The sequence below is a fragment of the Eucalyptus grandis genome, chromosome 7, assembly GCF_016545825.1.
Source record: "Eucalyptus grandis isolate ANBG69807.140 chromosome 7, ASM1654582v1, whole genome shotgun sequence".
In the NCBI taxonomy this organism is placed as follows: Eukaryota; Viridiplantae; Streptophyta; class Magnoliopsida; order Myrtales; family Myrtaceae; genus Eucalyptus; species Eucalyptus grandis.
In genome coordinates this window covers 37,310,514-37,324,212 of record NC_052618.1, presented here as the reverse complement: position 1 = coordinate 37,324,212, position 13,699 = coordinate 37,310,514, and the positions used below count along the sequence as shown (strand labels likewise).

Sequence of the window (13,699 nt, the reverse complement as noted above, 5' to 3'; positions counted from 1 at the left end):
GTCTAAATTAAATTTAGTTGTGGAATTGCCTAATAAACTTGACAGCCAGTTTGATTATTTCAACTCATGAGTAGAACTGATTGTTTTTTCAGTGCCAAATGATAAACTAAACCGAACAAAAAAACCCATCTTGATCGGTTATGACTTCCAAGTTCATTGCCTAATAAACTTGACAGCCAGTTTTGATTATTTCAACTCATGAGTAGAACCGATTGTTTTTTCAGTGCCAAATGATAAACTAAACCGAACAAAAAAAACCCATCTCGATCAGTTATGACTTCCAAGTTCTCATTTGCTCGACTTGAAACCGGACCGAACCGAACAAGCCGGTTTCTCTCCCTAACCCGGACCATTGCTCACCCGAGCCGAGCACCGCTTCGGGTCCCCAAAATCTCCTTACATCACGCCACCCATCCTTTTCCAACAGGAAACGATGCCGCTTAAGGAAAGTTCTCTCCCTTCTTCTCCCCCCAACTGAGTTCGGACTCGCCATAGCCGAGTTACCGAGTGGGGAGCGAGCGAGTCGATTCGTTCTCGATTTCATTCGCAAGTTCGCTTCTCCTCCTCCGAATTCCACATTGAACTTCTCTCTCTTCTCTCTCTCTTCGCCTTCTTCAGCAGATCCGGAACCTCACCGGACCGCCCGCCGCCGCCTCGCCTCGCCTCGCCGCGCCGCCGCGCCGCGCCCGCCGATCGATCCGCGCGTCCGCAGCTGCAGATCGGAGCTCGGGCGCGGACCGGGAGGTTCGGAGCCGTCCCCGGTTGCCTCTCGCTCGTGAAATGGCGGCGATCTCTCGGAACGTCTGAGTTCGCAAAACGAGTAAGCGTGGTTCCTCGTGATTCCGTTCCGTTTTTTTATTTTCGTGCGACGTTCGGGCTAATGAGGAGTTCGGGTTTGTGGAATCAGTGGAGGCGGAGGGCCTGCGATCCGTCTCCTTGCGAGCGAATCGGCGCGGCGACCGCGGGAATCAGAGCTCCTCGGCGAAAGGTGAGAGCGCGAATTGCCTCGGCCACGGTTTATGTCGGTTTCGAAGTGGGGGAAGTTTCCGGCAGTTTGGAGTGATTTCGTGCTTGTGGCTTGATAATGGGGGCGTGTTTGGTGGGGAGAATTTCGAGCAAGTTGTGATTTTGCTTGAATTGCAGATGCCGAAGGAGGGTTTTTTTCTCCGGGGAGATTGGCGCACGAGTATCCGATGAAGGTCATGTTCAGGATGGGCTTTGTTCGGCTGGTTCTGGTCGCGGGCATCGTCTGGATGTTGCTCATTCTCAGTGTGTTGCTGTTTCACGTATGGTCTTGTCAATCTTCGGTTGCTTTCGTATCAGGTGCTTCTGCAACACCTATCGTTTCTGTTCTTGGATGCTTTTAGTATTCTTTTGTATGCTATATACTTGAATATATGACAGCGTATGCAGTGCATGGAATTTGGAGATATCTGTCTCCTTCTTTCGTTATCCAAAATTGCATATTGAAAATACACATAGCTTGTGGAAATTATTGGATTTCAGAACTGAAGCTTTTTTATAGTTCTCCCATATTGGTTTTGGAGCAATTGAACTAGCAGTTCGATGTTTCCTTTGGTCTCTAATTAGCTGTTGTGCTATGGAGACCACTCATGCACTGACGCGAATAAACCATAAATGTTTATGCGTCACACCCAAAGCTTTGTAATCATCACACCAAGGGTTTTTAAAGCATTGTCTAAGAGAAGGATTGCATCACACAAACCTGAAGCAAAAGAACTGCCAAATTTAAATAATCATCAACTCTATTGAAAAGAAAGAATGATAATGACATTTATAGACTCTCTGCATTATAATCCTAGCTGAAATAGGAATCCTCTAAATGGGAAAAATAATTAGAATCATCCTACTTAACCTTAAAGGTGAACTTAATAAATCCTAGTAAGAATCAAATTATAAAGACATAAGACTACTAATTTATCTATGAGAGGAATCCTAATCCCCTAGGGCTCTTATTTGATTTGTGAAGTCCATCTTCACCAAAACTTGGTAGAAATATCAATATATGAACAAATATCATCTGCAAGATTTTGTTGGCTGCATGACATCACCACTAAGATTTTGGGCTGTTTCCTCATAAGTTGTTGTCACTTGATCACAAATTGATTTTTCAAGCACCTGTTACTTCTTTTTTGGTTTTAAGAAATAGGTAGATCATTGATTTATCTGATTTGGATAGTTAGACATATTTAAAGTTAAAGTGAATAGGTTTGGCTGTCTGATTGGTATTGGTGATGGCAACATCAGGCTGCCCGGTGTAATTTGCATGAGTTCTGGTTGGATAAACTTGACATTTTAGAGTTGTAATCAGATAACCACGCAGTTGGTGTATATACATTGCTGTTCACCAGCTAAACACTTTCTTCATTTGAGATATCTAATGACAAGTGAGCTATTTGACTTGCAGCTATTTGCAATCGAGAGAGCAGGGTAATTAAAATACTAGACACGATGGGAATAGTACCGCAACCACAGCAACCACAGCAAACACAGCATCGTAAGATAGCAGAAATACTTTCAAATTGAAGTGTTTGTCTCTACTTAGGCTCCAAATTTAAAATCATTATGCTTATTAATCAGGATGTCCAATACCCCTTGCCAACAATCCCGATGGAGTTGCTATACCAAGTGGAAGAACGCCAGACAAAATCGTTGCAAATTTGCACTATGTTATGGATGATGAAGAAATTAACAATTCATCGAAGTCACCTCCACTTTTTGGAGGACGTGAAACTTGGTCACAGAGAGAAGAAAGCTTTAAGCTCAATTCAACAATGAAGGTAAAATTTCTAAATCTGCTAATTGATTTTAAATGGCGGGAAGTGTTTATTCTTTGCATGTTAGTGTTGAGAATGACAAATTTGGTTGGGTCATAATTTTTTATGGTGTAGTCTCTTTTATTTGCATATTTCTTTATAAATTAGATGCTGTTTGGCCCTTCTCCTCTTTCCACAGACTGTTGTTGCCTTTTATGCAGTTTACACCATGACCTTATTGTGGTCTCAACATTGTGTTCCCTCTAGGTGCATTGTGGATTTATCCGTAATGGTGGTGCTGAGATGGATCCTATTGACATCAAATATGTAAAGAAGTGCAGATTTGTGGTTGCATCTGGCATTTTTGATGGATATGATACACCACACCAGCCATCAAACATTAGTCAGCAGTCAAAGAAGCTCTTTTGTTTTCTAATGGTGGTGGATGAGAAATCTCTTGCTTTCATCAAGAGCAATGTTACTGTAAGGAAGGATGATGATGGGGGACAATGGGTGGGAATTTGGCGTCTTGTGCTTTTGAAAAATTCACCATATGATGAACCCAGAAGAAATGGAAAGGTTCCGAAGATTTTGACCCACAGGTTGTTCCCTCAAACACAGTATAGCATCTGGATTGATGGTAAAATGGAGCTGATAGTTGATCCGTTTCTAATGCTTGAAAGGTATTATTCTTATCTATTTGACTTGATTTAAGTTGAGGAGCAAAAGATGACTGGATATACATTGGGATCATGTTAATGAGGAAATCATGTTGTCGAATGCCCTGTTAAGCATACTTGATATGGAATAGTTCAATTTCTGAAGCATTGATTACAAAGTCAATGCATTAAATATTGTAAAGTTTCCTGTCTAACAAGTGCTTCTGGAGTACTCATTGACAAAATCTTTTACATGTTTACGTGTAAGTTCTCATTCCATGGCTTTAATCAAGTACTCACAAACCCTCAGTTTATTTCCTTTCCATTTTGTCTTTGGCAAGTGTATATTCTTCCTATTTTTCCATCTTCAAATCTACCTTATTAAAGTACTGATAGTACGCCTCTAATGAATTGTTTGATCGAGAGAAAGAATTAAAAAACGTGCTTCTCTAATGGGAAGTCTGTGACTCCATTTTTTTAGTTTAGGAAGACCAGGAGCACATTTAGGAGCATCAGCGTGATGGACCTTATTAGCCATTACCCGAGTTAGAAAAATGCCTTCCTGTATTAGTTTTTGGAAACAGATGGACTTTTTTGGCCAATCTATGGGATGCTGTTCTTGATCGTGTTGCATCTTTGTTTTATTGGCAGATATTTATGGAGGGGGAAGCATACCTTTGCAATTGCCCAGCATAAGCATCATCGCAGCATATATGAGGAGGCTGATGCAAATAAGCGCAGGAAGCGATATGCTCGGCCTCTTATTGATCTTCATATGAGAATCTACAAATATGAGGGGATGCAACCGTGGACTCCTGAAAAGGGAAACCCAAGTGGTAAGAAGTAAACTAGAGTTGTTATTTTACTACATGATTGTCTCTCTTGTTTCTGCAGTTAATTTAACATCCTAGATTTTGTGTTTCTGCAATAAAATGATTCCTGAAATAAAACTGATTTAGACTCAATCTTTGGGCAAGCTAAGATTGATGAACAGCAGTAGTGGCAAAGTCTTTATTTTTATTTGACAGATTATCATGTGTCAATACATAAACTTGGCTTTTACTTTGCTGCAAAAAGGAGATGTATATGGTAATCCCTTTATTTTGAAAGAGTTTAGGAAGTGAAGAAGTTTCTGTTGAAATGGTAATACATTTGCCTTTGAAGAGGCTCCTAAAATGGGTACAGGTTATTGAGGAAACTGCCAAGAGTCAAAGGACAGATAGTACTTAATGTCACTTTGTAGAAGTCTTTGTTCTTTTAATGGACAACGCTCCACTTTGTTCTCTCTTCTGCAATTTCATCTTCATACTTGGCATTTTAATGCAGATGTTCCGGAGGGAGCCATTATTGTCCGCGAGCATACTGCAATCAACAACTTGTTTTCCTGCTTGTGGTTCAATGAAGTCGATCTATTCACACCTAGAGACCAACTCAGTTTTGGGTATGTCGTCTACAGATTGGGAGGTGCTTTCAAGTTCTTCATGTTTCCAAATTGTGAATACAACTCGATATTTGTGCTACATCCACACACTCGGGAACATTCTTCTAAGATTGAATGGGTGAAAAACATGAGCGAGTTTGAGGGAAAAGGTAGCATTTTGAAAGAAAGTCGGGGAGGCTTAGGCCTGTGGACTCCTTATCCAGGGAACTTGAATGAAGTTGTACTGCCACCTGTTGCAAGAACTTCAAAAGCAGGCTGATACTCTAGCGCATCCATTTGGCTTGTTTGCGTATCTTTGTTCCAAGTGAACCCTCTACGAATTATGCTTTGGGTACACCACATCCTGATTTGGAGAAGACTTAGGGCCACGGAAAGGAACTGTAAATCCATTGAAGGAGATACAGGAGAATTGCTAGGCATGCTGAGAGCAGAGCATTTTAAGGATGACTGGATACTGGTATATATTCTTTGCCCAACTAAATTGCGGAGATTAACAAATTAACCTTGCTGCTAGTTTGCATGCGGGAATCGGTTTTAGTCGAAGAGGCTATATGAACATCTTATTTGAAATGCTCCTTTTTGGCTGGTGTTGCTGATATTTTTATTAGCCAAGGCTGAAATCAATGGTATAGTTTTGCTATTGCAAATGCGACGATGTCCAAAGTGTTACTGATGCTTAGATTTGTTGATGTAACCTTTCCATACATTGGAGAGGAATTGGGACATTTTACACCCATTATGCTTCTAAATGCATCTCCTTTCACGGACACTTTACTTCTTGGGAATTATCTTGCACTGTTCTGCAACTTCATTTTGAGCTTCTGTTACTTTGTCAAGGTGGTATCCTCGACTTCACCGAGCCCAAAGCTCCCTTAAGTAACCAAAACCAGACAACAAAAGACGCCTCATGAATCCGAAGCTGTGGATAGTCCTGGGATAATGAAAATCTCCACATTTATATAATTGCAATAAATTTATCATGAATTTATTTTTTTACCATGAAAAATTTTAAATTAGTATATTCATGATAAATCTACCTCAAACTAATTTTTTAACTATCAAAAATTTCAAATTGGTATATTTGTAATATATTTACTCCAAATTTGTTTCTATTAAATTAGATTAATATAATGAAAAATCACATATTGGTACACATAATAAATGGATGGTAAAATTCTAAGTGATACAATCATCAATTGTTACGTGTCATCTAACTTAATAATTTAATGATAAAATTTATGAAAACTAATAAATGATAAATTTATTGCAAATATATCAAATTGTGAATTTTTGTGATAAAAAAATTAGCTTGAGATAATTTTGTTATAAACATATCAATTTAGATATTTTTAAATCAATAAATTCATTGGGACAAATATATCATAAATATCGATTTGGAGTTTTTTGTGATATTAACCTGATATTTTTGTGTCATACTCATTCCACTCCATTTGGTTTCCTGTCGGCCTAAAGATACTACGTTTTGCTACTACTAGTAAAGATTTGAAGGCCTCTGGGAACGTGGAAAAGCAAGGTGATGCAGCGTGCATCACTGTACAGGATCATGATAAGGAGAGGACTACTGCATCTCCAGTATTTCCTCTCCGTTTTCTTGGATGCTATTTTAATTCATTCTCGAGGTTGAAGTTGATATACGAAAACGAGAGAAAAATTGTAGTACCCTCTACTTTTGAAAACGCAAGTTTCCTTCCCGTTGAAATGCTTAAAATACCTTCCCCATGAAAAAGCTCCAAAAAACGTAACCTTGAATCATCCACACACTTCGACCCAAAAAGAGAAGACATCCACACGCGACTCACCTAAAACCAGTGCATCCTATTCAATAGGTTATCAATGTCAACCTGACTCCTGATCCAATTCGATCAGGGGTGGAGGGAGAAAACGGATAGGGATACTTTTGGAACGAATTGACTATGAACGCTTAAGCTGAAGCGAAGGTGGTGCAAACTTGTAAATTTGAAAGTATAGATTAGATATATCCAAGTGACCATGAACTGCAAACTCGCATATGTTACTTGGTGCCCTGAGTGTTCTGCGACAATATCACAAACACACTCACGACAACATCATGACACCGTCACTCAGGTATTGAAGTTGAAGAAACACGCACTTCAAATCTTGCAAACCCATTTGATGCCCTCAATAATACTCATCATGAAAACACCGATCTGGTGATACCCGTACGGCTCTACTCAAATACATAACAAGAGCTTTTCCATAAATGTAGACAAGGGACTTCCCAGTTGGATAATCAACTTAAATAGACCAAAAGAACACTCCAAAAAAGTTCTGAATACAAAAGATAAATGGCATGAGAAAAAGAACGTTACATGCAGAAAGCAATCCGATGTTCCAGAAGCCCTCATTGTTCCTATGAATTCTTGGTTCGAACCAGGAGCCGAACCCAAACCCCGGGAGTGACATAAATTACCAGAAGCATTACGTCATCTATGCAGCTATTGCGGAAAATTACAGGTCTGATTTACTGATAAACTATTTTGAATAGAAAAAGCTTTTATTCTATCATAAAACACAGAAGCAACCTGGGAAGTAAGGCTCATTAATAAACAAATTGCCAAGCTCCAATACATATAATAATACTGGATATCTTCAACATGAGCTGCTTTCCATTATCAGTGGGCCGCATCTCGGCTATAGTACTGATCAAGAGTCTTTGCTGGTATGCGGTGAAGTAGTTCACGAGGAAATATGCGAAGCAGCGTCCACGCCAGATCTAAGGACTGGAAGATTGTACGGGTGTCATATGCTCCTTGAGCAACAAATTTCCTCTCAAATTTGTCTAGAAACTCCAAATATAACTGTTTCATTCAAAATAAAACCCAGTTAATCTTTCCAGCTACTAAAGCCTGTAATAATGAATTCATCAAAGAATCTAGTATAATCGGAATAGATGAGTGAAATAGAGACCAAGTCCTCCGAAGAAAGTGCTTCCTCTCCCACAACAGCTTTCATTGCCTGGACATCTTTTCCAATAGCATAATTTGCATATAGCTGAAAAGGTCAAAGTCAAGAGGCTAAGACAGCCTTATATTGAATAAAGGAACAGGATGAACCAATTATAACCACGTAACCGGTACCTGGTTGGACACATCAGAATGATCCCTCCGTGTCATCCCTTCACCTATGGCACTCTACAGCATCATCAAGCAGCAATGAGCAACCTTCTGGGGATCTATCAAGAAATATATGTAATGGACATTTCTGCAAATTAGATCTATATTTTACCTTCATCAATCGTGATAGAGATGGAAGGACATTGATTGGTGGGTAAATCTGTTAATTGAAACAAAATGAGACAATTTAGTCTCAGAAAAAAATAGAAAATTTCTGCAAAGCAGAGTTGCAAGAAAGATCACATAGTTGACCAAAAGTATCTCTATCATGGGTGAAACCCTCATGCTGCATGACAATCTACCTTGGAGATTATTACCAAGAGATGATGCATCTTTACATTCATTGTGGCAACACAATCAAAATTCACTAAGGGTGGAACTAACTCAATTACCAAAATGCTTTGAAGATGATGCTAAACCAGATATTTAACCTCAAAAACACTAAAATACTCCATGATATTGAAGTATCATTGGGTCAATCATTTTGGTGCAGAAGTATTCATCAATAAGAAGCATAGTGATCCTTCAGGGAAATCGGTCCTCTTTCTTTTGAATCCCTAGTATCAAACATAGCATGGCTTCACCCTCTAGAGATCAACTATCAGATGTTAATTTAAATGGGTTGCGTAATAGGCTAACTAAATTTAGTCTAATCCACAGAAAATAAAATCCTTATGGAGTCTCTTGATGAACCCAGAGTTCCTTTTACCTGCCGATTTTGCAGCTGCCTGTCAATGTATATCTGCCCCTCAGTAATATAACCCGTTAGATCTGGAGTAGGATGCGTAATATCTGTTCACAAAAATTCAAGCTCAGGCATACTTTTTCTGTATGAGCAGAAGGGATTTGTAGAGGTGGACAGAGTCCCCAAAATGCATTACCATCATTAGGCATGGTCAAAATGGGAATCTGTGTAATTGAGCCTTTCCGTCCTTCAATTCGTCCAGCTCTCTCATAGATGGTTGCCAGATCTGTATACATGTACCCTGGATAACCACGCCTTCCGGGCACTTCTTCACGGGCAGCAGATACCTGCAGAAACAACAAGAGGTTTACTTAAATATTTTCTCTAGTACTAATGAAAAAAATTCAAGGTCCAAAACAATCAAGATTGAGCATTCAAGAAAGAAAAAGAACTGAGTGATGGTGAAAGATGTATCACAGATTTTATTGTTCCAAGTATTTTCTCTAGTACTAATAAAAAAAAGTCAAGGTCCAAAAACAATCAAGATTGAGCATTCAAGAAAGAAAAAGAACTGAGTGATGGTGAAAGATGTATCACACATTTTATTATTCCAAATTAACACTGGGCAAGGAGGTTTTGTATCACCTCACGAAGAGCATCAGCATACGAACTCATATCCGTAAGAATGACAAGAACATGTTTCCCACATTCGTATGCCAGATATTCTGCTGTTGTGAGGGCAATCCGAGGAGTAATGATTCTTTCTATTGTTGGGTCATTGGCCTGAAAAAGTACAAAGAAAAGTAGAGCAACGACGATTACGCCACGTAAACCTGTCTAGATGACATTATGTAATAGCGACATAAAGCAGATCCTTCATGTGTGCTTCTGTGACTGGATATTTTACCAGATTGAGAAACAAAATGACTCTCTCCATTGATCCATTTTCCTCAAAATCCCGTTTGAAGAATTGAGCTGTCTCCATGTTCACTCCCATTGCTGCAAAGACAATAGCAAAGTTGTCTTCTTCCACATCCTGTAATACCAGGAACATGTTGTCAGAAGAACCACTTCAAACACACTTGACTCCCCCCCACCAAAAAAAAAAAAAAAAAGTAGTGCCATTGTGAATAGCGTCTCTTTATTTTTCATGTGTGCATGCTTGTAATGCCCCTATGTACCAAGGGAAAAAAAATTGAGAAAAAACACAATTTTTAAAATGCGAATTCAATTAATGTACAAAGGGAAATGAGTCCTGAACCAAGACATGATATATCTCGCATTCAAAATTCAGTCCAACTCCACAACACCACAACAAAATTTTTCTGATAATTTAACCATGCTAAAACTTTTTAACTTCTATATAACCAACCATGCGGTCCTCTTCCTCCTGTATCGAAGAACTAAAGTGACTGAACACTAAATCAATTTCACTTTTTTGCCTAGTTAAACCATCAAACTGAGTGTTTTTGTAAAAAATATATATATATATATTTTTATAATAAAAACACAACTTCAGTTTTGGCTACTAAACCTACTAACCCTCCTGGGGAATACTCATTCCAATTGCAAGTGCATAAAGATCAAAAAGCCTACCATACCTCCATGAGATTATTAGACTTCTCCAGCCGCTTTACCAAACCAGCTTGACGGCAAATCTGAGCAGCTATTTCATTATGGGGAAGACCAGCAGCAGAAAAAAGAGGAATCTTTTGTCCTCTGGCAATTGAATTCATGACATCTATAGTAGAAATTCCTGTCTGTATCATCTCTTCAGGATAAGTTCTTTCACTAGGATTGATAGAACTCCCTGAAGTAACATACAAACAACTAATGAACAATATGATGGTTGGAAAATGTAGGTTAATATGATTTTCCTACTGTATGCTAAGTAAATGGGATTATAATTTCCGTATATTAAAATTAATCAAGAAACAGAACCCATCTTTCACTGCGCCCCTTCAACTCACTTACCAGAGATGTCCAAGTAAGCTTCAGGCAAAATAGGAGGACCATTGTCTATGGGCTTCCCAGAGCCATTAAATATGCGCCCAAGCATATCCAGCGAAACAGGTGTTTTCAAGACCTATAAGATCAGCAGGTCAGACACTGAGCTCAATGATGAAAACAGTGAATTCCATTGATAAGTAAAGAAAAACTCGAACATACTCCGCCTGCTGAGCACCAGCAGCTATACAATCAAGCACAGAAAATCATACCGAAGAGGATGCAACTATCTTATTTCTTTGGCTAAAGAGGATGCAACTATTTTCAAGAGAAATTTTCACCAAAAAAAAATAAACTATTTTCGAGAGAAATGTAGAATGAATAACAGCTGCTTTTAGTGCTAGTAATTCCCCATGTTTGAATAGGTTCTCTTCTATTTAAAATCACGTACTTTATAACACAATGCTCTGCCTTAGCATCAGTGTGGCATTTCAGCCCAGGAAAAATGCTCTCATCAATACAATAACCATATTTATACTCCTAATCAAGTCCTAATCCTGTTGTATTGCATAAACCTTTGGAAATAATGTTATCACAGAAAACAATCAACACAGGCTTGTCATATATTAAACTTAACTATCAACAAAATAACATCATATGGCCATCACCTCTCCTGTAAATTGCACGGTTGTAAATTTGTTGTCAATGCCGGATGTACCTTCAAATACCTGGTCATGCACACAGGAAACACAGCAGCAAAGACATTAAGTTTTTCCGCCCCAGAAATTTGATTAACAAAGATACAGAATTTGCCAGTTGCTTTATCATTTTCTCATATGCAAAATATGCAAATATGTAGTCAAAACTTGCAAAGTATTAGAAAATTAAACATTAAAGTATAACCAGAAATGTAATTCTATCGCAACTGTAACTGACCGGACATGACTAACAAGAATGTAAAGTTAACAATTGTTTCAACCATATATGAAAAAAAGCAAGGTCTTGCAATGTAAACCAAGTATCCAAACAAATATTGAAGCAGTCGAGAACAACAATTACCTGAACAACAGCTCTTTCACCATCAACTTCTAAGACTTGTCCTCGTCGCATTGTTCCATTACCTAGCCGAATATTAACAATTTCTTGGTACTTGGGGCCCTACACAGTTAATAAGCAGGGCCAAATATAATGAATGCAATGAGAGAGAGAGAGAGAGGGAGAGAAAAGAGAACAAAGAGGGAGCTATAACAAACCTTGACTTTTTCTAGGATAACAAGGGGCCCAGCTACTCCAGAAACTGTCCTATACTCTGCAATACATCAGAACAGATGCCAAACCATTCAAAAAAGAACTCTCAATAGAGAAGTACTCAACATTATTTAACTGAGCTCACTTCTCTTGATTTTTTAGTCCTCAAACCAATTAACCATTCCTTTGCAATTCAACTAGCATATATCAATCAAGAAAGCAGAGATCTCCCAAAATTCCACATTTATAAAGGGAAAAAAAAGAACACTCCAATTTTACTTAACTGAGAATTCTTATGTCAAATTGAAGGCATTACTTTTTGTGCTTATAAACATTTATTTTAGAATGAGCATTCTCAAGAACTTACCCATGCCAACCTCCAGGGTTCCCTCTTCCATTTCGTGGCTGTTTTCTGCAATTCCCATCTTGAAGCTTCAAATACACGACATGTCATACGTGTCAGAATAGATAGACGGTAGTACCAATGGCCAGCCACCAAAGAAAAAAAAGAAAGACGAAATGAAAGCAATCGCATCAAACAGAAAACATCAAGCTATTGCCATTCAAATGCTGCAAAAACCATTCTTTCCTCGAAATCAATGCTCCTCTGATACAAAGATGAATAAAGTAAATCCCGAATTGAGCGCCACCAACACCAAATCAACGGACCTCTACAATGGCATTGGATACAAGGGAACCACAGAATTCCCCATATAAACGCAACCCTCGATAAATCACTATCCTCGATCCATCTCTACGCTCCGATCAACACGCCGCAACAAAACAAACCGAAAAGGAGCACCAAAAATCAGAATTCCATCGACGCAGAACCGAACAAAATCGGACGGGAGCATCCACATCACGCCGGGGGCAACCGAACCCTCCTCGACCGATCAATCTCAAATCTCGAAACCGAGGCGACAGACCCAGAAACACGAATCGCGAATCAGGTGAAGATCGCGCGTCACCATCGCCCTCAATCGCGGCGATCCGTCCCCTCGCCCGCTCAGCCAGACCCAGGACGAAACGGAGATAGGAGCAGACACCCAATTGGCAATAAAATCGAGGGCAGATCTCGGACGGCACCGTTTACCTTGATTAATCTTGGGAGCACGGAGCAGGGCGTCACAGAGGAGGAGGAAGAGGAGGAAGAAGATGGGAGGGGGACAACAGCAAACAGAGAGAAAGGAACCAGACTGAGATCTGCTGTAAATTTGAGAAATAATTAATTGTATGAGGATTGATAGATATATAAAATAAAATATCGTGGTTTTTATTTTTATTTTTAATTTTTTCGAATTTTCTCAATTTTGGGATGTAAATAATAAGTGGTAATAATTGCAATAGTCCAAAAATCTTGGGGGGCGTTTATGGCATCTTGTGAACCACATGATTCGACAGCTCGACAGGGTGGATGGAGGTTTCGAGCAGGGTGGTCCTCTCACATGGCTGGGGTATAACTCCATTTTCGTTTGCCGTCGATGACGTTCTAAACCAACTTTCGAATTATGGCGAAAAATATTAAGAATGATGGATTAAGTGATGCGAAAGTATTTAGTGAGTACTGAGTACGATGCATGAATTTTATAGACCAACTCGTCACTTGTTACATCACTTATTAAAAAATAATAATGTATTAAAGATATACTTATAAAATTGCACGTGTGAATTGTGTTTAGAAAATTTTACATCGAATAAGTGGTGTGGTGTATATATTAATTGGCCTATAATTCATAAGTTTAAGGTGGGTTCAATTATATATGTTAATGGACTCGGGCTTGAACTTC

At 38.9% G+C, this 13,699-nt stretch overlaps 2 protein-coding genes across 2 annotated transcripts; one reads left to right on the top strand and one right to left on the bottom strand.

The window, feature by feature from the left end:
* Positions 1–441: 441 nt before the first annotated feature.
* On the top strand, positions 442–5,662 carry LOC104453439. Its single transcript, XM_010067993.3, has 8 exons — positions 442–820; positions 908–988; positions 1,144–1,323; positions 2,429–2,518; positions 2,602–2,801; positions 3,045–3,460; positions 4,088–4,272; positions 4,763–5,662. Coding segments are annotated over exons 1-8 (1,527 nt in total). The 5' UTR covers positions 442–819; the 3' UTR covers positions 5,137–5,662.
* A 1,433-nt stretch (positions 5,663–7,095) lies between these two features.
* LOC104453437 (V-type proton ATPase subunit B 2) lies at positions 7,096–13,160 on the bottom strand. The gene is made up of 15 exons (XM_010067990.3): positions 13,006–13,160; positions 12,280–12,344; positions 11,918–11,973; positions 11,724–11,822; positions 11,333–11,392; positions 10,692–10,803; positions 10,319–10,527; positions 9,625–9,753; positions 9,363–9,500; positions 8,914–9,064; positions 8,742–8,824; positions 8,145–8,192; positions 7,997–8,050; positions 7,827–7,910; positions 7,096–7,717 (listed from the first exon to the last, which is right to left on the bottom strand). Exons 2-15 carry the CDS (start codon positions 12,335–12,337, stop codon positions 7,532–7,534), a joined length of 1,467 nt encoding a protein of 488 aa, XP_010066292.1. The 5' UTR covers positions 12,338–12,344; positions 13,006–13,160; the 3' UTR covers positions 7,096–7,531.
* Positions 13,161–13,699: the final 539 nt, after the last annotated feature.